Source organism: Globicephala melas, chromosome 9 (genome assembly GCF_963455315.2).
Source record: "Globicephala melas chromosome 9, mGloMel1.2, whole genome shotgun sequence".
In the NCBI taxonomy this organism is placed as follows: Eukaryota; Metazoa; Chordata; class Mammalia; order Artiodactyla; family Delphinidae; genus Globicephala; species Globicephala melas.
Window position 1 is genome coordinate 1075291 of NC_083322.1, and position 21695 is coordinate 1096985.

At 53.1% G+C, this 21695-nt stretch overlaps 1 protein-coding gene across 4 annotated transcripts in view; it reads left to right on the forward strand.

Annotated features, from left to right (window-relative positions):
• PTPRN2 (protein tyrosine phosphatase receptor type N2) overlaps window positions 1-21695 on the forward strand; it is a 689065-nt gene that overhangs the window by 645217 nt on the left and 22153 nt on the right. For all 4 annotated transcript variants that reach the window (XM_060305028.1, XM_030854362.2, XM_060305029.1 and 1 more), the window contains 4 exons: window positions 2377-2454; window positions 13460-13579; window positions 14699-14865; window positions 19648-19701. In XM_060305028.1, the coding sequence (XP_060161011.1) occupies window positions 2377-2454; window positions 13460-13579; window positions 14699-14865; window positions 19648-19701 (419 nt within the window). The remainder of the gene's footprint in view (window positions 1-2376; window positions 2455-13459; window positions 13580-14698; window positions 14866-19647; window positions 19702-21695) is intronic.

Genomic DNA, 21695 nt, shown 5'->3' on the forward strand with positions numbered 1-21695 from the left:
AGATCCTAAGTGTAGTAAGACTTCAGTGCCTTTAGTTCAATTTTTGCTTTACTTTCATTCATTCAAAGTTGCACAGAACTGGGCTGAGGCTCCCGTGGCCTCATCTTTGCTACACGCACAGAGTACTTCTGCCCAGAATTATTTTCTGTCCAACAGGATGTGCACGGGATGAGGCGATGGTGGTGTGGTCATCTCAGTCACTGTTCAGCTGGTGGCACGTCACCGCTCTGTGATCACTTACTGCCTTCCAAGAGGCAGCCACGTGACACAGCCAAGGGGGAGGGGAGTGATGGGCCATGAGCGCCCCCCTCCCCCTCACCCCAGCCCCGTGTCCTCCGGTCCCGGTGTCGGATTGAGCAGTGGATGGGGAAGATGGGAACACCATGACATCAGGACCTCCCGCAACAGGGGGCCTTATCTACCCTCCCGAAACCCTGTTCCGATGTTTACTTTCAATCGCATATTCCTCACTGTGAAAGCCACTACATGTGCTAGGCTGAACGTACTCACGATGTTAAACTGTGTTGCTCTCTGAATTGTTTGGGCAGAAAAGCACACTTGAGAAGGAGGCGGGGCTTTACTTTCATGCAGAACTATTTGCAGGGAAGAGATGGGGTCTCCATAAATAGCTGTCACCCCCAACGAATGCATATTTTGAACATAAAACTCCTTATTTCTGCCAAGCGTTTTTGTACTGAAACATTTTAATTGGGGCTTTCAGCTGCAGAGTAACGTAATTTTACCTGTATTGTGTGTGTCGTGCACTTCCGGTTTCAGTCATGAATCTCACTACATTAGATGCACGATAAGCTTTTTCTCCTGCCCCTCCCCCCCCAGCTAGCGTCAGATGTTGTTCTGTGACAATAACTTACACCTGTTCTTTTGTGCCCTTTCCCCCTTTCATGGAGCACATAATTATAAGGTGCGCTGGGGCATTCTTTCACGCTGACACCCCTGGGCCCCAAAAGTGTTGACGGGCGGGCGCTGCGGGAGGGTTCACGGGATTCGTGTTAAGGCGGACGCGCCTCACGCAGGCTCTTCTCACACCCAAACTCGGAGGGGGCTTTCAGGTGACCCGGGGCTTACAGCTGACGTCCTCACATGTCGCCGTAGAATCATGTGTGGTCGCACCCTCTGTGTTTTTCACTGTATTGGGAGATGTATTCTTAACAAGTACCTTCAAGTGCGGAGCATTTTAAATCTTTCATCAAACGCTGGTGTCAGCAGCGTAGAAGCTGGTGCTGGATGGGTAAGAATGAAGGATGCTGTGCAGTCTGATAAGTGAGCAACCGCCTGCCCCCAAGGGGAGACCCGCCCACTCCCTTCTGGGGGAGGCCTCTGCGGGCCTCAAGGCGGGGACAGCAAGGGCGTCTTGGCTATAACACCTCGCCCGGTCCCTTCCTGTCTTCTTGGGACGCCAGCGTGAGGGGAAAGAGCCCCGTCCGTCTGACGCAATCCTGTTTGCTTCTCCAGCCTTCGTTCTCATGTTCCTTTTTTTCTGCTTAGTCTTTGAATTAGATGTTATAATGAAGGTCTTTTAAGCCAAACTCCCTCTCTCAAAGCCAGCAGGCTGCATTCGGACAGATCCCCTAGCCAGGTAACCCCCCACGGCCTTCTCCTTTGTTTGTTTTCGGTCCTTGTCTGGCGAGGTGGAAAGAGAACAGGGAGTCAGCTGCTGGCAGACTAGGCAGCGTGTGTCACGCTGGCTCTCAGGCCCCAGGAGGACTCTGGGCCCTAGCCCCTTTCGGGGTAGAGAGAACCAAGCCCGCACAGGATGGGAGTAACTCATCCTGGGGGGCATTTTTGCTAGATCCCTCCAGGCCCCCGGCAGTGCCCCTGCCCTCTGCCCAGCACAGTGCCCTCAGCGCTAACCTCGGCCGCGTTACCTCGAACCCTGCGCATGGCCAGTGGTGGCCGTGAAGCCTGCGCACACCGGCCGAACTCCTCTGCGCTCACACGCGTCCGTGGACGGGTCACCGTGTTGTGGCCGGGGTGCCGCCCCGGGTGCCCTCGCTTCGTCCCCACCACCCTGCCTAGCGCGGCCTGTGCGTGGGTTAACGCTCTGGTATCTGGTCTCTGGGTCACTGGCCTCCTTTCCTACCGACGCTGCTCAGTTACCTCCATCCCGGGGTAAGGAAAACATTCAGCCCCAATCGCCAGGCTCCAGGCGCCGGGGAGCCCCAGGCCCCGCCTAAAGCGCAGGCAGGTTGGGGTCAGGAGGGGCCGTGGGGAGGAGCGGCGGCGTCTCCCACTCCGCACACGTGTGGGTCGAGGGCTGGGACCGTCAGCACAGGACACGCCGCGCCCCTCCCCTCAGCCGGCCCTTCACTCCCTGGCTCTTCAGCTCATCTTTCTTCTGCGGTCTTGTCTCCGCAGATGGACCACGACCCCAGGAAGCCCGCGTACATCGCCACCCAAGGACCGCTGCCCGCAACCGTGGCCGACTTCTGGCAGGTGAATCTTTTTAAATGAAATTTTGTTCTGAAAATAAGATCTTAACACATTGATCATGAATAACGCCTTGGAGTCAACTAAGCCAATAGAGATTTGTTTCCAGGTGTTCATCAGGTGTGCCTTGATTTCAGAATTTATATGAGCCCTTTCATATTTTTTATTACCCATCTTTTTTTCCAAAACGTGAGTGTGAAAAATTCCCTTTGAGAGATTTAATACTTTAAAGGCTCTTACCTTTTTAGCCACTTTACTTTAGCCACTTTATTTTATGAGCTATAAAGAAATGAAATAATAAATGTTTAAATTATTGTGTTTTATTCGAATGCATCTCTCGTCTATAGTTTTAATTTTATGACGGTAAAAGATGGCGCTCAGATTACAGTCTCTCTCTTCGTGGCTACTCTGTAATGATGCATCTTACAGGCCAGGTTGGTCTCTTTCTTTTCATTCAGCAAAATCCTAAACACTCAGACGAGGCTCAGACATTGAGAACTCCTGTCAACACTGGCCAATAAAAGGAAAACCAGGAGGCCGGTGGGCTTCCCTCTCCCAGTCCCTCTCTTTTTCCCCATTGTCCACAGCATGGCAGAGCTCCGTAGGAACAGCTCTTGGAAGGTGGCACCGTGGGGTGTGCGCGTGAGGTCACGTCATTGCTCGGCGGCTGTAACAACCCCCTCCTGTGTGTCGGGCACATCGGGTGTCCCCGGAACCGGTACAAAGGGGCCCCTGAGGACAAGATGAGGAAGATGTGCCTTCTGGGTCCCGGGGCACAGGTGATAATGGGGCCGGAGCAGCGTGTGGTCCACAGAGCTGGGCTGTCTGGGTCCCGTGGCCATGCCGTCTCTAACCCGGTTGTGCGTCCCGACAGAGGGACTAGCTGCAGTTAGCAAATTCCGTGTTCCCTGTTCCCTGTGGTCTGACAGTCGCTTTCCCAACTTTCCAGTCAACCCTCTCGTGACTCTGCACCCCAAGGAGGGACAGTGTTCCTCTCCACCCTTGAGAACGGTCTCTGCAGGCTTTTCCGGAGAGTCAGGAAGGGATCCTGGATTTGCTGAATGTCCCAGGGCTCATTGCCTTGTAAGCGTATCGATGCACAGGTGTCAACATCCCCAGTTCCCAGGCAAGACAAGCGAGCATCTGGGAGATTGCATAACTCACCCAGCGAGTAGGAAACCAAGACTGGACACGTCTCCGTGGCCCTGCTCTTTCATGGTGGCCTCACGCTATTAGAAAAAAAAGACCGAGCTGAACCCTGTGGTCATGGCCTAGAGCCATCAGGCTGTGGCGTGAGGACAGTCTGAGGACAAGCTGGTCCCTCCACCCTTGAGGGCTGAGTCTCCTCCCCGTTACACCTAACCTGCCGAGGGGTCACGCAGCCCAGGCGGAGCTGCTCCGGGAGGGGAGCTTGGGGCCCGGGCCCGAGAGTCTTCCTCACGCCATGCGGAGCTGTGTTCCCGAGCCGTGAGCCCGCTGGTCCTGGTTCTGCCCGCAGAGCGTCACTGGAATTCCGTGGAGGCCCAGGGTCTGCTCAGCCCCCTTCCCGGGCAACCCCAGGCTCCCCGTGCTCAGACAAGCAGAATAAAGAAAATCCCGAGTCGTGCGGCAGAATAAGGGACGCACAGAATCCCACTGTCACCGCAGCTTCGACTGTGCTTTGACCCAGCGTCCCAACGTGCACAGTTACGAGGGGCGTGTAGTGCCCCCAAAGAGGGGAAGGTCCATTTTTATCGGTTTCAGGTCCCGGCTGTAACTTCACGCGTGAAAGCGTCTCTTGCCAACAGCATCACAAGTGTCTGAGGGCGTAGAGATGCTCGGCGTACTCATTGCTCACATCCGTGGACCACTTACCGTGGACCAGGCCGTGTGTCGAGGGTTTTACACGTTCTGTCCTGTAATCTTGGCAGTCATGAGACTAGAGGCTCATACTCTGCCCCAGCGCCCGTGGCTGGTACGCAGGAACACTGGTATGTTTTTCTTTCTGCTTATTCTGAGTAGTTGCCATTGTTGGGGACAATTCATTTTGTCAGTATTTATAATCAATATTTGTCAGTATTTATACTGACAAGTATTTGTCAGTGTTTATACTAATAGGATTCTAGAGCACTTATGGAGGTCTGATATCAAGGAGCATACGTTCTCGAAATGGAAAGAAAATATCCCTAAATGACACAGCTGGAGAAAAGCGTTAAGGTGAGATGAAGTGCAGGATACTTTGAGACACAGTCAGCATTTATCAAACTGTCCGGGAAGCAATGGCATCCCTCAAGGTGGGAGCAGATACTCTGTGGCCAACAGGCTGGCCCTCCCGGGATGTCTGGGGCTCGTCAGCCCGTCACAGCCTGGGAGCCGTCCTGCGGCAGAAAGACCTGCCTCACTTTGTCTCCTCCACAGCCCTTGGGAGGGACGCATGGTCTCCACACCCGGCCTCCGGGCGTCCGGATGCAGGCAGAACGCAGGGAAGACGTGTTGGCCTTGGGACGGAGGGGCTTCATCGCTTGTGATTGGCTTCCCAGCACAGTCACATTGGTTGGGTTGGCCTCTGAATCGTATTCTAGAAGTGGGCATCTAGCAAGCATGGCTCTTATTAATAACTGGACGAGGTCACAGGCTCGACATCCTCAAACATTCCAAGTCCAGCTGCCCCCTCCGCCTCGGGCCCGGCAGAAAGCGCGAGGAGGAAACAGCACCGGCCTTGAAAACTCCTTGCAGAACTTCTCAAAAGCCACAGTGAGGTGCGAGCTCTTTTGAGAAGAGAACCCGATTTGAAACGTAAGAAGTTTCCTGTGTCCAAGACAATAGGCTGAACGGAAACCCCTGGGCAAGGGTTCATGTCTCATCACGTCTGGATTCGTGGCCTTTGATAAGTTTTGACCCAGGAGCTCAGCACCTGTTACAGAAAATATCGAAGCGTCTTCCTCTTATTGGAGCTCGTGGGTGCTGCTCTGAAGCCCCTCCCAGGGACGAGCTCACGGGGGCTTATTCTGTGTCTGTGATGAGCAAATTCCCATAGGAAAGGCGCCTGTGAGGCGGGTTCACGTGAACGGCGGTGTCCCCTTTCCCACGGGACAAAGGAGCCCAGGCTGGGAGCTGAAGACAGCAGGTTGTTCTTTCTCCTGTTTCCAAATACGGCCACGTTCACAGGTTCGTGGACGTGACTTTGGGGGACATTATTCCACCCAATACGATGGCAAAGAAGAAAACAGACACTAAGCCCCGAACGTGGCAGCATCGCAACAGGACAGGTGGCCGCAGCAGGAGGCCGCAGGGCGGGCAGGTGGGCGGAGGAGGGCCAGGGATATGCAGCGACGCCCGAGGTCATCGGCAGCCTCGGGACTGAGGGGCAACATGCAGAGGAGGGATCGGGGAGACTCCGTCTGCACGCAGACACGGCATTTCTGGAGCATTCCATCGTAGGTGTGACTCAGCGGCAGCCCTTCCGCCCTGACTGCGGTCACCACGAGGCAGGGGGCTCCTGCGCCAGCCGGGACCCTCACTCCTGACTCCCCACCCCAAGGGCTCTGCCGGGACACACAGCACCGTTCGCCGTCCCGCGATTAGAATTCTTTCTCTGAATTCACATGACGTGTTCTAAGAATTTGATTCCAAACCAAATGCACGCCCGACCCACGACCTTCCTGTAGAAACATGTCCTGACCTGTGGACACAGCCCCACGTGTCCCCGGGACCTGAGGTGGCAGCCCTGGGAGAAGGCAGGCCGACGTCCGGGTCCAAGTTCACGTGAGGAAAGAAGCAGGAGAGAGGGAGACGACAGCTATTGGGCGCTTACCGTGTGCTGGGCCCGGGGCAGACGCTCGGGGTGCGTGACCTCACCCGACGCCCCCGACAACCCGGGGTAAGGCTGTCGCGAGTGTGCGATCCCCGCCAGACGGGGTCCCGCAGAGACAGGGGGCTGGTGGGGGGCTGGGGAGGGGTCGGGGAGTTGGTGTTTGGTGGGGCAGAGGCTCAGTTTGGGGAGGTGAGAAAGTTCTGGGGACAGTGGTGGTGATGGTAGCACAAGGTGAACGTCCTGAAAGCCCTCGAACCGTACACTTAAAACTAGTTAAGAAGGTATTTCTATGTCATGTATGTTTCACTAGAATAAACGAAAATCAGGACCCCAATTCCAGCAGAAAAGCCGAGGCCCAGGGATTCCAAACGACCCCCCCAAATGCACGCGGCAGCTGCAGGCGGGTTTCAGACGGGATCTGTATGGTCTGAAATGCTTCTTACTGCCCCACTGGCCTTAAAGCGAGGAGGGGGCGGTGACTGGGCAGGTGTGTCTCCGTGAAGAGGAGAGAAAGGCCATCCCGCTGTGGGGACTGTCGGCTCTCGCGGGCCAGCCCCCTGCTGTGACGGAGGGGACATGGTGCCTCCCCTCCAGGCACAGAGGGTGTGAGCTACATCTCCCAGGTGTGCGTGTGCATGTGCGTGCGTGTGTCCAAGGCTAGAACTGGGGGGAGGCTTCTCCAGGAGCCGAGGTTTCCCTGCAAGGAGGCGAGGCCTGCACACCCGCCAGGAGCCAGGCCCGCTGGGCTCACACACGAGCTCCAGGTGCCTCAGGAGCTTGGGGACAGCCTTCCCGGAGAACAGCGGCCTCTGGGCTGTGAGCAGGGTGGGAGGACGAGCCCCGGGCGCAGGCTGCCCGGCCCTGGGCTGTCCAGGTGGGCATCACCCATTGGTCCTGGAGCTGCTCCGGCCCCGGCCCTACCATCCCACCCCCGCGTTCCAAGGAGCCCCATCCACGTGGGCCGTGGGCTGTCTGCCGTCTCTCCTTCTGTATTTTCGGACAAAGCAGAAATTCAGGCAGCGCGGTGGCTGGTTCAGGTGCGTGAGGACTCCCTGCGGATGTGGACCCTACGGTCGGCGCGCGAGGTCCCCAGCCAGCCAGCGGTGGCTGAGCTCAGGGCCGGGGCCCTTCCAGGGCAGGGGCTGGTGGCCGTTCCCCGCTCACTGGGGGCTGGGTGAGGGGAGACGCTCTAGAATTTCCAGCCTGGCCCACCTTGTTCGACAGACTTTTTGGTAACTTTCAGACAGAATCAGAGGCTGGAGAGCTGGGCCACAGACTCCAGGGCAGAGGCCTGCTGAGGTCCGCAGCAATTCAGCTGGTGCCCAACTAGTGTCGACATTTATTATTATTATTAACATTTTACCAGGAAAGTAGTCCACCTGTTGATTTCTGTTTCCCACCTTCTGAAAGTATATTCTGCTATGAAGTCTTAACTGGGGAAGTGCACTTTTCCAAACGGATGGGCTTGATTTAAATAAAGTGTTTCTATTCCGTAGCACCCATCAATCATCGTTCTTAGGATGGTCAAGGAAAAGCCCGAGCGAAGTACCGTGGAAGCCCGAAGGAACATAAAGATTTTTCCTCCAGGGACTTGCTGCGCAGGGAGGGTGAAGCAGAAATGCAGTAGAAAGGTCATGACGAATTACAGGAGTGAGCCGTGCGCCGGGGCCACGCTGGGTCCAGCAGACAGGGAGCCGGAAGGTGGCAGCCCCGTTTCCATAGCGCGCCCGGGCTCCCACCTCTGGGCAGGTCAGCTGACAGCCAGCGTCACCCAGGCCCCCAGGAGCCTAGCCTGGAACACCCAGAGGTGACCCTCGCTGGGCGTGCCCGTGCAGACACCCCAGTGCCCCCCAGTCGGCAGGACGCCTGGTCACGTCAGGGCTCGTGATGTCAGGGTGTTCTAAGAGGCGGGACCCAGCGTAGGAGGACGTCCTCCAGTCCCCGTCCCGCAGCTCATGCTGAGTCACTGCCGGACGTTCATCCGGCGCCAGCCCTGGGCAGCGAATGATGGGAAAGAGAAGGATTTGCAGCCTTTACTGATTCTGGAGTGTTAGGAGATTGTGGTCAGAAATGTACTCAGGAGCCCTGTGAACTTCGACGTTGAAGCACATCATCTGATTCACTTAAAGGAGTGCAGGATTTGAGGACAGTGAATTTCTTAGGAAAAACCTGATCTTTCGTTTCCACGCGTTCACAAGTACTTTAACCACGTGCCCTAGATTTTCCAGGATATTTTGCCTCAAATATTTAGTCTGGTTGAATTCTCCGTACATGAATTCACAAACCTTTAAAGATAAGAGGAAACCTTTGTCAGATCATCTCGTGTAAACGTGGGTTTGGAGACCGTGCTCTGCGCAGGGCTGTGCGCGGTCGTGTACGGTGAGCCCGGCCGGGCGTCCTCGCCCCAGACACGGGGCAGAGCCTTCGCTCAGGCTCGGGTAAGAAACACAGCCTGAGTTTCCTTTTTTGTGGGCCTCAGCTGAGAACGCTTTGCTCTTCTGTGTACTACTGCTTCCTTAGTCTGCCTTTCCTTTCTTCTTTCTTTCTTTGTTTTTTTCTTTTTTCTCCTCCCTCCTTCTCCTGATGCATTTACATCAGGTCCTGATTTTGAAAAGAAGGATGGCAGCCTAAGGAGCACTTTCTTTACCTAAGAAGTCAACGTGCGCATTAAATTTGAAACACGAACGCAGGCCAGGGAGCTGTAAGTGATTCTAAGGGACAAGAGTCCGGCCCCAGCTGTCTCCCCATACAGCCAGATACCTGACATAAACACCTCTGCAGCAACGGCACAAAGTTCGGATGAACAGGCGACTTGGTGTGTGAGTGGCCTCGCTGTGGAAACGCTGAATGGCCACGCCAGCCACATCGCCTCTGCCTGACGCACAAGCAGGCTGTTCTGTCTTTGTTCGGTTCCAGTGAAACGCCAAGTACCTCTCATGGAGACGGTTTCTCCTTCCTGCTGGTGGGAAACGTCCAGAGGTGGCTGCCGCAGTTTATCCAGAGTCGAGACTGGCTTGGGCTCCGATCTTAATAGCTGGGAGGTGCCTTCCTGCCTGCTCGGCCCTTCCTGGGTGTCAGCATTTAATATCGGCTTTGCTACCGTTACCTCAGGGTTTTGTCTCCAAGGGAGGCCCACGCTGACAGCTTTGTTTACTGAGAAGCAAACCAGGTGGGTGTGAGTCGCGCCTGGAAGATGTGATCGAGATTTCAGCACCTTTGTCCTCATTTAGCCAGGCCGCCGCCCCCGGCGTTCACAGTTTGACTCAGGGCCTGTGACTGTGTAGCCAAAGCAGACCAGAGTCTGGAAGGGCTTAATGGCACGTTTCTTACGACCGTCCTCTGGACGGGGCGAGAGCGGGGCTGAGCGTCTGCGCCGCGAAAGGTACCATAGACACTGCTGTTTCTCTTCTTTAATAGACTTCAGAGCACGCGGTCACAGCTGACGGACACAAAATGCAAGCGCTCCGAGACCTCTTTGAGTCCTTATCGTTTTCAAATTTGTCAGCACCTCATCGCCAGGCTTAAGCTGATCTCCGTTCAACCTTTGAAAGGAAGTTGGCAGCGGAAATGGGTCGTGTGGCGGGGTGGCGAGGATGCTCGGCCTGGTCTGGAGAAAAGCTGCCCCACTTCCTGCAGTGGCAGCTGCAGTGGGCGTGCAGACAGCGCATGCGCTTCGAAAAAACCACTTTTCTCTGCACTGAGCGAGTCCTAGGAGCACTTCTGTCAGGCGAGCCTTTGACAGCATTTTCTTTGAGTTCTCTTTTTACGGAACTATTCAAATGATCTCTTTTTAAAATATGTATTGTTTTCAACTAAGCATCAACTGTAATAAGTCCCCGTGCCAGATGCCTTGGAGGTAGAAATGGCAACCAGACAAGGCTCTAGTCTTCAAGGAGATGACAGTCTGGTAGTAGAAAGTCGTGCCAACACAGACGAGACGAGTACAAGGTGGAAAGGGGCTCATCACAAGAGATCCAGGTAAAGGGAGGAGAAGCTTCCTGCCGGGAGAGACCAGAGTGCTTTGCAGAAGAAAGCCTGGCCTTTTACCCGTTCAGGTGGATTGCCTTGCCTTTAATCGGGTCTCAGCGGGGCTTTGGAAGAGTTTTGTTTGCTAAACACTTGGTGCTCAGGAAAGACTTGGAATGAAGAGACCCTGTGGTTTCTTTCCATCTGCTCTAATTAGCTTAATATAAGGAACTTGGTGCTGATGCCTTTCAACCCCTGTGGATGATTTGGGGCTGGAGTAGAGGGCGGGTATCAGTGCGTGTATTCCTTTCCTGGGGCCGCCGTAACCAATTTCCACCAACTGGGTGGCTTGAAACAGTGGAAGTGTATTCTCTCACTTCTAGAAGCCGGAAGTCCAAAATCCAGGTACCAGCAGGGCTGCTGTCCGTCGGAAGCTCTGAGAGGAGGACCTTCCAGCTTTTAGGTGCCCCGAGTGTTCCTGGCGGCGTCTCCCCAGTCCCAGCCCGTGTTCACATGGTGTTTCCCTCCTCTTGTGTTGGATTAGGACCCTCCCTGACGGAGAATCACCTCGTCTTTTTAATTCTATGACGTATGCAGAGACCCTCTTTCCAAATAAGGCCGCATTCATAAGGTGCCAGGGGTTAAGACGTCAGCATGTCTTTTCAGGGGACAAAGTTCAACCCCTGCGGGGTTGCAAAGAGCGATACGGTGTTTGTTTTTTAACCACCAATCTGTAAATTACTCAGTTGGATCAAATTGCCTCCAGAGTATGTATTTCACGTCACTTGGGCCGACGGTCTGAACTACTGCTGCGTGTGACCTTCTCCACTCGCCTGGGTCTGATGACCATGAACAGGTTCCCAGGCTCAGCTGCACCAGCTGCGTTGTCATCACGTGTTCCTTCTCTGGGTGGCCTCTGAGTGCCACTCGGGGCTGGGAGCACAGGCATGGGTGGCGGGGTGTAGCTGGAGTGTTTTATGACAGCCCAGGACCTCGGAGATGGCCACCCCGACCCCTGTGACACCACCACCGGTGAAGACGTCGGTGGGCACGTCACCACCGGTGGTCCCGCCACTCCTGCCCACAACCCCTGTGTGCGGGGTGATCACGTGCCTTCAGGGTGGGCTTCCCTGGCCTGTGCTGGTGCGTTCTAGGAGAAGCTCACGAAAAGGGGGGCATTTCCGGTTCTTCTCCAAACGCAGCACCAGGGACTTATCCTCGGGATCCCACACGGAAGGCCACGTTTAATCCACGCTGACAGCTTTCTTCTGACCCAGGGCTGACAGCACCTGCTTCCTGTTCGGGAAAAGGAACCCACTTCATGCCAGTAAAGGACTGTTATGGCCAGGACCTCTCTCCCCACCCCTGCCGTGGCCTCTGATGGCCTGACCCGTGCTAGGTGCCAAGTGAACCGGGAGGCGACCGCGCATGCTGTGTTGTCTGACATCGAACCAAACGGAAAGTGCTAGGAAGCAGCACTCCTGGCATTCAACCATCGCACCTTAATTCAGCAGAGCGCTGGCTTCAGTGGACCGCAGCAAGATCTGGTAGGGAATCCGGGTCGTTATTTACTTCCTCGAAGAGAAAGATGTAGTAGGTTTCTCAGAGATTGGGCACAGAAATCGCGTCTTCCTCACGCCAGGCATGACCCTGCAAAACCAGGCCAAGGAAGAGGGTGGGAGTGCAGTCTCCTGTTCAGAAGCGGAACCTGCTCAGCTGGGGTTTCCACCAGCTCCTCCGAAACCCGCCGCGGCTTTCCCGGCGTGCTCGGGGGTCCAGCTGGCCAGGCAGCGCGGTGGGAGACCGGACAAGGTGGCGAAGGCGGCTGTCGCCCCGCGCACAGGCTCCAGGCCACGGGCAGGGCTGGCGGGGTGGGAGCCGCCCTGTGATGCTGGTGCCCACGCGGGCTGAGATCGCTTTGATTTAGTCAGTTCCCCTGTCTGCTTTCACACAGTGACCTCAGAAGAAGTATTATCCCCAGGAGGGCCTTTGGGGCTGTTCGTTTAAATTATTTCATTTAGATTCACTCTTAACCAAACCTTCAGAGAGCCAGGCGGGTCCCCAGACGGAAGGACCTCGGTGGGGGAGGGCCTTCCTAACGCCACTCCTGGGGGCCACAAGCAGAGCCTCGATGATTAGTTTATGGCCTGGATCATTGTATTTTTATTACACTCATAAAATCTGTGTTTCTCCTATTTTCGTAATGGTTTCACTAGGCTTCTGCACCTTCTCCAGGCACATTAAACTGCTACGCGTTAGGAGGACAGATCAGCGGGTAGGTCTGGAGGCCTGAGGTTTTGAAGGCTGGCTTTGAATTCTCGTGTTGTTGGATTTGCACTAAAGAGAAGGAAAGCATGTGGGTTTGAGCGTAATTCACGTTTATGTGGGCTTTTCTGTAAACACTGCAGCAAGTCCCCTTGAATTCCACTATAGATGATACACAAAGAGGGGCCTTAAGAATGTTGACTATTTCTATCCCTTACGTTTAACCCATAGAATCAGCGGTTTTAGCAAAAATGCTCCAAGCACGTAGGCTCACGGCCGCACGTTGGGAGTTTTGTCTGAAAAGAAGCCAAGTTCGAGAGCCTTTGTGTCTTTGCCACGTCTGGTGTTTAAACATGGGTCCGTTTGTTTCTTGTGTCTCGGAGCTGGTTTTGGTGTGGCTGTTATGCATGAGTAAGTCGGTTTGGGGTGCGCTTTCCTTTGGGCAGTATTGCTGTATTTTGGTAGAAGGAAACAAAATGCCGGTGGGGACTCGTGGCTGTAACGCACTTGGGAAGAAGTACTTTCAGGGCTGTTTCCGATAGGATGGCAGCTCCACAAAGCAAACTGTTTGTCTAGTCGCACAAATAATGACAAGTACTGGAAAACGAACACGTCCACTAATTCCTGTTTGTGTCCCACGGAGAAGTGATGTGTCCGAGTCAGGCCAGCCACCCCACTGTGGGACCAGTCACCTGTTTGTCCTGCGTTACAGACCAACACGGGGGGAGTCAGGCAGCTGAATGTACAACTGAGGAGGTTTTACAAGGTGTGGAATGAGTTTACTAGATTCTTTTTTTAATATTCCATGGAACATGCAAATTATGGGGCCAGCATATTCGGAGATGCAAAGGCAGCTGCAGAGTCCGCTGTCTAATGGAAATGAAATAAACTTCCCGTGCATGGAATAGATTTGGACTGTGTCTCTGGGGCACTAACTATGCATGTCATGGGGCTCAGCCACTCACACTGGTCTCTGTCTGTCTGCAGATGGTGTGGGAGAGCGGCTGTGTGGTCATCGTCATGCTGACCCCTCTCTCGGAGAACGGCGTCAGGCAGTGTTACCACTACTGGCCAGACGAGGGCTCCAACCTCTACCACGTCTACGAGGTACTTCCCCGGGTGGCCGCCGTGGGCCGTGGGCTTGCGGGCCATGGGCTGTGGCGGGCACTGGCAGACCTGCCGTGTGCGGTCGCCAGCCACTGTCCCTTGAAGCCTTGCTGTGCAGTCGGTCCCCATAGGAGGTGTCCACAGGCCCGTGGTCAACAGACACCAAGACCCTCCAGTCATCTATGCCATGGGGACTCTGGCAGAAATGGTTTTCAGTTTTTTAATTTTATGAATCCAAATTTGGACAGAAAGGACCAAAAAATGACCTCACTGGGTGGTCAGTTGAGCCTGGTTCTGGAAAACAGGCCCCTAGTGGGTCCTTTTTCAGAAAGAAGCCTCTGTTGACACTGTCCCTAATTCTTAGCATCCCGCCTGCACCCCAGCCCCTGCTGCTCTCCGGTGGTCTGTGTCCACAGTGCTTGGCCTTTTTATCTGAGGGTCCCCTGCAGGCAAGCTCATTTCTCTTGGATTTTTGCCCACATCAAGAAGGAACTAAGGAAACTTGGGCAGTTAAACCAGTACTGGAGTGTGTCCTTTGACCCTGTTTTGCATGAAAATTACTCAGAATGCCAAAGTCCCACAGCAGGACCCACGTTAGAAGCACAGAGGTTCCCCCTAAGCCGGTCGTGGCCTTGGGGTCCCTGCCCTGGGCTTCCAAGCTCAGGGCCCGGCAGCATCTGTGTAAGCCTTTGGTTTCCTCTTTCTACAGCCAGGTGGTACCTCCCTGATGACATGTCAGTGAGAGTGGAACCTCGTGTGGCGTTTGTGCTCAAAAGTATAATTTTTCTCGGGTGATTTTTGTTGAAGGTTTACCTGGCTTAGAAAAGACAGAAATGAATCGTTTGGATTGTAACAGGTTTTTCCAGTAATTTGACTATTATGCCCCAGAGTGACATTTAAAAAACACACAAAAAACAAAAAAAACACCAAGTGATCTTTTGCGTAACCTACGTTGAAATTGGGAAGGTAGGCGGGGCTGCTCTCCAGCATCCCCCGCCCGCCACGTGCCCGCGGTCCCCACCCCTCTCCGCAATGTGGCTCCGCGCTCAGCTGAGCTGGGCCCCCAGCCAATGCCGGTTTCTGCACACACACACCCCCGTCCGCTCTCCCCCCGCCCAGGTGCATCTGGTCTCTGAACACATCTGGTGCGAGGATTTCCTCGTGAGGAGCTTTTATCTGAAGAACCTTCAAACCAACGAGACTCGCACGGTGACGCAGTTCCACTTCCTGAGCTGGTATGACCAGGGAGTGCCTGCCTCCACGAGGTCCCTTCTGGACTTCCGCAGGTAAGACCCACGGCCCGCCGGCGGGGTAGCGTGCTGAGTGCGGACACGGAGAGAAGGGGTTTCCTGGGTCCCGGGGCCGTTTGCTGTAAGACGTGTCACCTGCTAATACTTGTATGTTATACATCTATTATGTTGTGTATAGGGGAGGGGAGGGGAGATTACGTTAACTCACGTGTTGACCATAAGACGCCTTCTGGCTTCAGAGGTGTTAAGATGTGAGGGCGGAATGGGTACCTTAGAATTGTGGAAACGTGGTCATTGTTTTCGATAAGGTTCTTCAAGTGGTGAAGGACCCTAGGGTGTGAATTTCACAGGCTATTGGTGAAGAGAGCCCGGTTTTCGTTTGGGTGCTCGGCTGGTTAGCTATGGCGATGAGAGCTAGGCCCAGCTTCTGAAATGGATGACCTTGGATGAACACCTGGCTGGAGTTCCCACAGTACTGTGTATTTGTGGTGCGGTTTGGAAGCTGACAGTTTAAAAATATCTAGAGAGAAGATGAAGGTGTCGAAGGCCACCCATAACCACGTCTGAGCTTTCTGGAACCTCCCTTACGTTTAGCTGAGTGGAAACCTAGCAAGTATGGAAAACAGATAAATATTCAAAACAAGGAATTAGAGAATAAAGGCAAAACGCTCTTTAAACCACTTTAATCGCACGTGTTCGTAAAGTGATTTGTATCTGAACAGTCATGGGTACGTAACTTGAGGGAGGTTGAAACGGCGTGTTGTCATAAAGATGGGGTTTCGGGTATAACTCTGGATTTCTTGTATTTGTGTTACAGATTCTTACAGAAGGTTATTTTGATACTATTTCTTTTGCCTTTTAGCCCACTTTGAAAAACAAAACAAATTTCTTTATTTGAATAGCCCTGTGTGTTAAATAGCATGTGAAACAGCTCCAGCAGAGACGCGAGTTTGGCATCTCGCCTGTCGCCCTGTCCCCCTACCCAGGGAGGCAGAGGGCGCGAGCGGCAGGGGGTCCTGGACGCTCTTGGACAGACCCACTCCATCCCGATTGCCTGACCATCACTTACATTTCCTTAATACGAATTTATTTCTAAAAATCTTACTTAGGGCACATTTCCTGAGATAGACTCTTCAAGAAACAGTCATTACTGGCAAAACGGATGCAGCTACACACACGGCCGTTGCCGTGTCGGTGCTCATCCAGTGTGTCTGTACATATATGCATATGGGCGTGTTTCTAGCTCCGTATCCATATATGGAGTTGGACAATACATAACCCACCCTCTGTGCTTACAGTTCGTCAGGAAGAAAGATCTGATTCCCCAAATTCCATTTCTCCAGAGTCCCAGGAGATAGGGCCCGAGAAGGTTTCGGTAAATACAAAGGAACGCGAACCCCCAGACCCGGTTTTGAGCATCTCGTTAGAGAGAAAGCTGTCCTGCCCTCACTAGCGGACAAGGTTGCTCTCATGTACTACCTGGGCCGTGGGTACGATCACATTCTCAGAGCACATCGCGCTCAGACACGGATCGCTGCTCGGTGGTTTTCTGTGTCCAGCAGCCCCACATGTCAGCCATCGGAAGGCGAGCCGGCTTCTGCAGACACTGGTCATTTCAATGCAGCGGGGCAGCTCAGCTCCCTCTGAACAATAGACCCGCGTTCGTTCCCGTTCTGGCCGAGCGCGTTCGTCAGACACCGAGATGTGTAATTAAATATTTCTGGCGCCCAGAGGGAGCACATTTACACTTTAAAGAGAAACAGCTAAGCTAAGAGATAATTAGCATCACATGTGAGGGCTTTGCGGTAGAAGAATTTTCTCTCTCTGCTACTCTCTCACTCCTGGCTGTGTGCAATGACATCCACTAACGCTGCTCACTGTAAAAATGGACAACCCTTACTTTGCCAGCTAATGAGCGGTGGCCAGTGTCATTTTTGTGATGTTGCAGCTAGTAATATGAGCCCAGTTGCATAGTCACAAAAGTGATCATTGGAAACTGTGACTGTACTGCAGGGACAGAGTGGGAAGCCCCCTTTCTGAGCCTCTAACGACCTCTGACCTTGGCTTGCTGTTGGTTGCATGGCGTTCCTTCTCACTCAGTGACCCATGGGTTGGTTTGTATTACTAATCGTTCTTTCTCGGCGAATGCCTCCTGTTGCAGTCTATACTGATGATTTGTTCCAGTAAAGTAAAACCAGACAGCTGTGCATTCCTCATCTTCATGAATAATCCGCAGCTCTCTCTCGGGTCGACCAGATGAACGCTTTGGTGGACCGTGTGATGCCTCTGCTTTTCTCCTTGTGATGCTTTATGTGGTAACAATACAAGTACTGGTTCTGTGTAAATAAAACTCGAAACCATGGCCGCACCTGGATTTCCACTCGCGCCTCCTTGACTGCTGTAGCTGTTGGTAAATAGGTTTAGCACAGGGAGGGGCTGGCACGGGTGTTAAAATCACACTGAAACCTTCTTGGGTCCTGCCGAGGCAGCGGTCACAGCACGCTGGAGAAAAGAACACTTCAAACGCGTCGTACGATAGAGACCAGAATTGCAGTCTGGAGAAGCAAGTCACGGCCAAAGTAGCCAGTAATTTGCTCTCTAGCCACATTTCTTAGCCAGGGAGGTGATTCCTACTGCGTTTGGCCAAAGGGGGCCCGACCGGCCGGCTGTACGTGGAGCACGGCTGGTCTGTTGCTTCCTTATGCTGTCCTTTCCTGCAACCAGCACGTTTCAAAGAAGGGCATCTTGTTGTTGTGTTTATTTCTTTTTCAATGTACCTTTTTTGTGCTTGGCCCCATCAGAAAAAATGAGCAAAACCGGGGCATTGGCCGAAAGTTGAGTTTAGCCTTTAGGAACACAGACAGGCCCGGCAGGTGGGAGACATAACAGGGTGTTGGAGGTGCCGAGCTGAGGTGGTTCACGCCTGAAAGATTCCGTGACTGAGAAGCGTCCAGGAGAAAGTTCTGTTTGAAGGTGCAAGGCCTGTAAAAGTAAGCCACCCCGGCTCTGGTCTCACGGGCGAGCAAGCTCCGTGCTGCGCACACGCACACACAGCGCGTGCATCACGCCTGGACGCACACGCACGTGCACACGCACACACACAGCCTTCATCGGGCTGGCGGGCTCCCCACTGCTCACGCTGGAGACAAGTCCTTGGGGCCTGGCATCTATTCTGTCGGAGCTAAAGCTCACCGTTGCCTTGACAACCTGACTGGAGAATGGGAGGTTTTAGAAGGAGCTGGTAGATCTCTTTTCCAATCTCTTCTTCTCAAAGGGCTGAGAACTTTCCAGGAATCCTGGCACAGACGTTCCCTCAACTTAATCACTTCCCCTTTCCTCTCCCTTAAACCCTAACACTGGGGTGTAGGTCAAAAGCAAGGATAGGCTCCAGCAGAAGCAGTGCCGTGGCCACGAGGACGCTGGGCCGCCTGTTGTACCCGGGTTTCTGGGTCCTCACCTCCCAGGCTTCCTGAGGTCCGGGCTTGAAACCTGGCTCTCAGCCGGGGAACAGCCACAGAGCACGTGCCGCTGCCCCGATGGCCCCGGGCGTGTCCGTCTCCGGGCACATCTTACGTGGACCGCACGGCCACCTCCTGCCACTTCCCTGGTGCCGTTCTGGGGGTGGAGTCTCCCTTCAGAAGCGCCTATTCTGTTCACTCCATAGCGGAAGTAGGAAAGCAACAGAGCTCTGACATTTGGGCAATAAATGTCATTTTATGTGGCATTAAAATACCCGCTCAGCTCACCCGTCAGCTACAGCACCCGACTCCCTCCCAATCCCACACCGTCTCAGGGGTTCGTAGCAGCAGAACCCGCTGATTGAATTTCCACTTTCAACTATTTCCATGCTGAGCAGACAAGCCTTTGCAGAGAAATGTGACATTTTCCCATTTCCGGCATATGAAGGAAAAGATTTTTCTCTACTGTCATTCTTTTTAAACTTTAACTTCGCGTCTTATATCATAGAAATTCTCAGCACAGTTTAGAGCACACCCCCCTCACACATTTTTCCCTCCAATTAACCAAAATTCTGTCTTTAATTTTCTTTATTTAGAAAGATTTTACTGAGAATTTGGATATAATTTGTAAACATGATTAGTTGTTTCACTGAATTACAAAAACTATCAAGCTTATACAGTGAATTTCCTAGCAGTGCTCTGTAGTGATTTAGGATTTGGTTACAAAATCTTAATCAACGCTTCTTGTTAATTTTCATAAATTCTAACCTAAAATCTGCACAACCGAGTTGTTTGCAACATAATCAGATTTATAAAAACGGGAATATGCGTCTTGGACATAATGAGGCTTCTCTGTAATTTAGATATCCTTACAAAGCTGACAGATCAGGAAGTGTCTTTAAGATGCTGTCTTGAGACATCCCAGTAATGTTGCATTCCAATGTGACGTCTAGACTGTAAGAAACGCGGAGTGTAAATTGCAAAACTCAAAAATTTAAGTGAAGAATCTAGACATATCACAACAACAACGGAAGTCAAATTAACCAGAGCAAGGGGTGGGGAGTGGGGAGGCTCACACTGATGGATCTGTTGACCTCAGGCCAGAGTTCATACTTGTAAAGGGAAAAAGAAAACTGTGAAAATGTAAGAATTGTTTTCAAAGCTCTGTTTAATAATTGAATATTGAAAAGAAAAATAAACCTTTGAAAATGTGTGCATAATTTTGATCTTCTTTGTCAAAACAGGGTATTGCAAAATGATGTCCAAGAGCCGGTCTGTTTGCTTTGGCGTATGGGCTGTTGGGATGGCTGCTACAGAGTCTGGTACATAATCATAACTTCTGTGTCTCTCTTTATTTCAGAAAAGTAAACAAGTGCTACAGGGGCCGTTCTTGTCCAATAATTGTCCACTGCAGGCAAGTACAACTTTTAACCTGGATTAAGAAGTGTTCACTACCTCAAAAGTAACCACTATTAAATATAGGAACTGAACCTCCTGATTGCTTAATAAGTATATCTAACTGGTACTTCTAAAGGCAACCGAGGAGATAAACTTATTTTGTCTTAAACCCTCCTGGGACCGCTGCGCAAACGCTGTGAGACAGTGTGTGTGGTGTGTGGAGGGCTCTCGGCCCAGCACGCCTCACAGACATTTGGAAACCTGCACAGATGCTGGGGCCAGTTATGAACAGGACAGACCTGGAATCAAACGAGTGGCCTTCGGGTGAAAGTTCAGTGGCTCAAGTGTCCTCGAGTGGGTTCCCCCCAACCAAGAAGAAAGATCCACTGGAAGAAAACTCCCTCCGAGGGCGAGCTCTTCCCCGGGCTCCCTACCCACCTCTTCTGGTGAAGAAGTGTGCTCCATTGTCTAGAACTGTCTCGCAGAGTATTCCTTTCTGCCTGGGATCAAAAGGAGTCAGGTCTCCAAAGATCAAACACCAAGTCTGTCCAGTCAGTCAAGAAGTCTGTGCATGCATGTGTCTGAGTGTGTGTGTGTCGGAGTGTGTGTGCCTGTGTGTGCGTCTGTGTGTGTGTGTGTGTGCACCTGCATGAGTGTGTGTGTATCTGAGTATGTGGGTGTGGAATGAGTGTGCCTGTGTGTCTGTGTGTGCATGCACCTGCATGAGTGTGTGTGTATCTTAGTGTGTGGGTGTGGAATGTGTGTGCACCCGCATGAGTGTGTCTGAGTGTGTGGGTGTCAGAGTGTGTGTGTCTGTGTGTGCGTATCTGTGTGTGCACCTGCATGAGTGTGTGTGTATCTGAGTGTGTGGGTGTGGAATGTGTGTGCCTGTGTGTGTGCACCTGCATGTGTGTGTGTGTGTGTGTGTGTGTTTCTGTGTCGGTCCATGAGAGAAGACGAGGTGTGCAGAGTGTGGTCTGCACCTCTCGAGGTGTGGATACACCTCGAGAGCTGGACCAGAGCACCTTTAACCCGCCCGTGGAGAACCGTCTCCAGTTCTGAGGCAGATCTGGGCAGAGCTGTGTGACGTGAGCTGAAGGGAACTGAGGAAACCCTCGGCCACAGGCCGGTCACTTGGGCGTCGGCGACACTGGCATGGCGGCATCCCCACCTCTGGAGCGCAGGTGGGCACAGCGCAATGCGGAATCATTCTCTTTCCAACCGAGGCTTTTTCCACCGTTTGTTTGAGGCCAAACTCAGCGACTCTTTGCTGTGAAAGGATAAGCGGCAGGCTCCCGGGCCGCTGGCCGGCCCACAGGCCCAAGACTGAGAGCACGTTCACACGGCTCCCCAAGTCCTGAAATGGAGACGCTGGTCTTCTCCTTAGGTTGGCTGATTCTGCCAGGAGTAACACCGTCCTCTTACTTACATGCTGCCCGTGGGCGTGAGGACAGCCTGCTTGACCTAAGGACCATCTCAGGGCACATGATGCAGGAGGAGCGATGCAGGGCTACTTCCTCCGAGAAGAGGCACCTTCCTTTTCCCTCATTGGCTATTGTCGAGCCACAATTCAGAACGTTCTTACAACTCTCGTCCAGGTGGTGATTATTCCCATTACAGCTGGGGGACGAGGGGGGATGAAGAGAGGCTCCGTTGCAGTGACGGGGGACATGTGCACCCTGCTCCTTAGAGGGACGGACAGACGGCCCCCCGAGGGTGTGGACACACGAGACCTGCACCCGTCCTTCTTCCCCTGCTCACAGCTGGCCTCTTGCAGACACTTTGAATACAAATGCCATCAACTCTGACACTGCTAGGCATTTCTTTATTTCATTTTTTTTCTGACAAAATTTGCTGAATCTTTGACCAAAGACGGGAGAAAAAAGGAAGAAAGGAACAAATCAACACAGGCACAACAGCTAATCCACACCATTGTTAGCTCAGGGCTGAAAGCGCTCCAGCCTCCCCCCTCCCCTCCTCTTCCCCCTCCCCCCTCCCCCTCCCCCGCCA